At 69.1% G+C, this 2,560-nt stretch overlaps 1 protein-coding gene across 1 annotated transcript in view; it reads left to right on the top strand.

The window, feature by feature from the left end:
* Nucleotides 1-2,560, top strand: part of AURANDRAFT_68630 (hypothetical protein) — a gene marked incomplete at both ends in the record, with an annotated part of 8,299 nt that overhangs the window by 5,123 nt on the left and 616 nt on the right. The window contains 2 exons of the mRNA XM_009044338.1: nucleotides 1,763-1,984; nucleotides 2,121-2,435. Of these exons, the coding sequence (XP_009042586.1) occupies nucleotides 1,763-1,984; nucleotides 2,121-2,435 (537 nt within the window). The remainder of the gene's footprint in view (nucleotides 1-1,762; nucleotides 1,985-2,120; nucleotides 2,436-2,560) is intronic.

Raw genomic sequence — 2,560 nt, 5'->3', positions numbered from 1 at the left:
CTTCGACGCGCGCTCCCGCAGGCCCAGTCGTGAGCCTCGGACCTCGACGCCATCCCCCAAGCTCCCCTGTCTACGAACCCCACTGCATGCGCTAGGAAGCGCCCCCAGCGCTTCCCCTCGCGGCCCGCGCCCGACGCAGTCGCCTCCGCGCCCAGCCCCTCGCCGCCCCGCCCCCGTAAGATCGCGTAGATCGTCGTGCAGGAGCCCTCTGACGTCGAACCGCCCGGCGGAACACAGCGACGGTGATCGGTCGACGCGAAACGCTGCGTTCGGCGCCGAAATCATTCGTTTTCAGGCTATTCGAGGCCATCTCAGAACGACCTCTCCCACGCCGATTTCGCACCCCGGGGCGACGTCGACGACTTCCCCGGCGCGTCACATGCGTTCCACGCCTTCGACAACAGCCCGTCGCCAGCGACAGCGACCGCACCGCGCCGCCCGTCCTCGCTCTCGGCGTTTCGGCGCCCGGCGGACATTCGCGAGTCGTCGAAGTTTCGACGCGCGACCAGAGATGCGTCACACCATCGACTCGTAACATCACGGCGGGCCTCTGGTTGCGAGCGCGTCCGAGAACTCGTCGATGCGCCGCCGCATGGCTGCATCGCTGAATCGGCCCACTGCCTGGCGCCGCCGCGGCCTCGCGCGCACCGCTTTCCCGGCGCCGAGGAGCTGGCCGCGGACGGTCCATGGGTCGGATGCCGCTGCGCGACGCTGCGCGGGGTCGCGCGGATGCCGCTGCGCGCGCGGCGCGGCGGCGGCGAGGAGCGCTTGCCACTGCCCGATGTTGCTCCCTGAGCCTCCTCAATCAATAGATTTCTGGAAATCGTGCACCGCTGCGCGAGTTTTCGCCCGGACGCCCTCCCGACGCGCTCCTGGAGCCGTGGCCCCGGCGGGCGCACCTTATAGAAATGACGAACGCCGAGCCCCGGAGCTCCAACGTCCAGAAAACGGCGAAACCGCCCAGACCCCGACGGCCGCGCGCGCGGTCCCGCGAAACCGCGCGCCGCTCGCCGCGATCGCGGCGGATTTCCGCGATTTTTGGACGGATCGATCGCTCTCGTCGAGTTCTCGAAGCACGGCCTGAGCGCCCGGTCCCGCACCTTCGAATGCGCGCACGTTGAAGTCGGGTTGACGATTTGATTCCTTGGCCCGCGGAAGCCGACGGTCGATCGCACGGCGCCGGCGGTCAGATTCGTCCACGCGGAGCCGGTCCATGCGGCGTCGGCCTCGATGACGAGCGCGCCGTCCGCGACCCAGACGTTCTCCGCCCGCGCCGCCGCGTCCCGCGTGCGGCTGTCGCCGGGACCGCGCACGTCCTTGACCCAGGTCGAGGCGTCAAAGGTGTCGAACTCGTCGCGCCAGCCGATCTCCCAGCCGGGCGCGTCGCAGAGGGATGCGGAGCTGGCGACGGAGCTCGAGGCCGCGGAGGCGCATAGTACGAACAACAGATGCAGCCACCGGTGTCTACATGTACGGGCAGCCATATTATCTACACATCCTTTGGCTTGGCGGCCAAACCCGGTTCAATGATATGCGTTTACCCGACATTGACCCGGGCCCGGAGCCGTCGTATGTCGGGCTGGGTCGCGGCCGCCCTGAGGCAGCCTTTCGGGACTCTATGAGCGCGGACGGGGTGTCCGCGACGCCGGACGAACCCGCAGCACCGACCACTGCAACCGACGCGGCTGCTCGCAAGCCGCGCGGACCCGAGGTGATCCTTGTGAGCGACGCCAAGAAGTGCACCGCTGCGGTCGCCGCCGAGGTCCCGAACCAGTGCGACACGAAGCTCTGGGTCGTCGGGAGGACGCCGGAGGGGAAGTACGTGTCCCCGGCGCGCGTCACGGTCGAGAGGCGGCTGTTCCTGCTCCAGTCGGTGCCCGACGGGCTCGTGAAGGGCGAATTCAAACAACCGCGCTGGGGCAAGTTCTCGGCGCTCAAGAAGCCCGACGGCGCGCCGGTCGTCAAGGGCGTCGACTGCTTCGAGGTGCGCACGGCGACGACCCGCAGCCACGTGCTCGGTGCCAAATCACTAGAACTCGTACGTGAGCGGCGTCCGCTCTTTGGAGCCCGCGTGGCTGCGCACGGCGTCGTCCCGGTCGCAGAGCGTCTTGTCGCTGTAGGTCTGGTGTTCCCCGGAGGTCATGCGCGTCCTGGTCGAGTCTCTCATCGCTACGTACCTGAAGCGCCGCTCGAGCTCGGGGAGCACCGCAGGCTCCACCGACGCGGCGGCGGCGCCCGCCGCGGCGGACGACGCGGACGGCCCGGACCTGGCTGCGCTGCTCAAGTTTTTCGTCGGCGACGTCTTTGCCCTCCCGACCTTCCTGCGCGCGGCCGAGGCGTCCAGCGTCGACACGGACGCGAAGGCGACGTCGACGTCGACGGCCGAGACGAAAACGAAACGGTCCGACCCGAAGCCCGTGGTGGACAGCTCCGAGGTCTGCTCGTTGATGCCGCGGCCCGCGAGGCGCGGCCTCGCCCAGGCGCTCGAGCGCTGCGCCGACGTCATCCTCTACGATTTGGCTCCTCTCGCGAAGGAGGAGATCCTCCTCGGAAGCTCGAG

Source organism: Aureococcus anophagefferens (genome assembly GCF_000186865.1).
Source record: "Aureococcus anophagefferens unplaced genomic scaffold AURANscaffold_259, whole genome shotgun sequence".
In the NCBI taxonomy this organism is placed as follows: domain Eukaryota; class Pelagophyceae; order Pelagomonadales; family Pelagomonadaceae; genus Aureococcus; species Aureococcus anophagefferens.
Note: the sequence above shows the minus strand (reverse complement) of the source record. Positions and strands in the feature narration are given on the sequence as shown.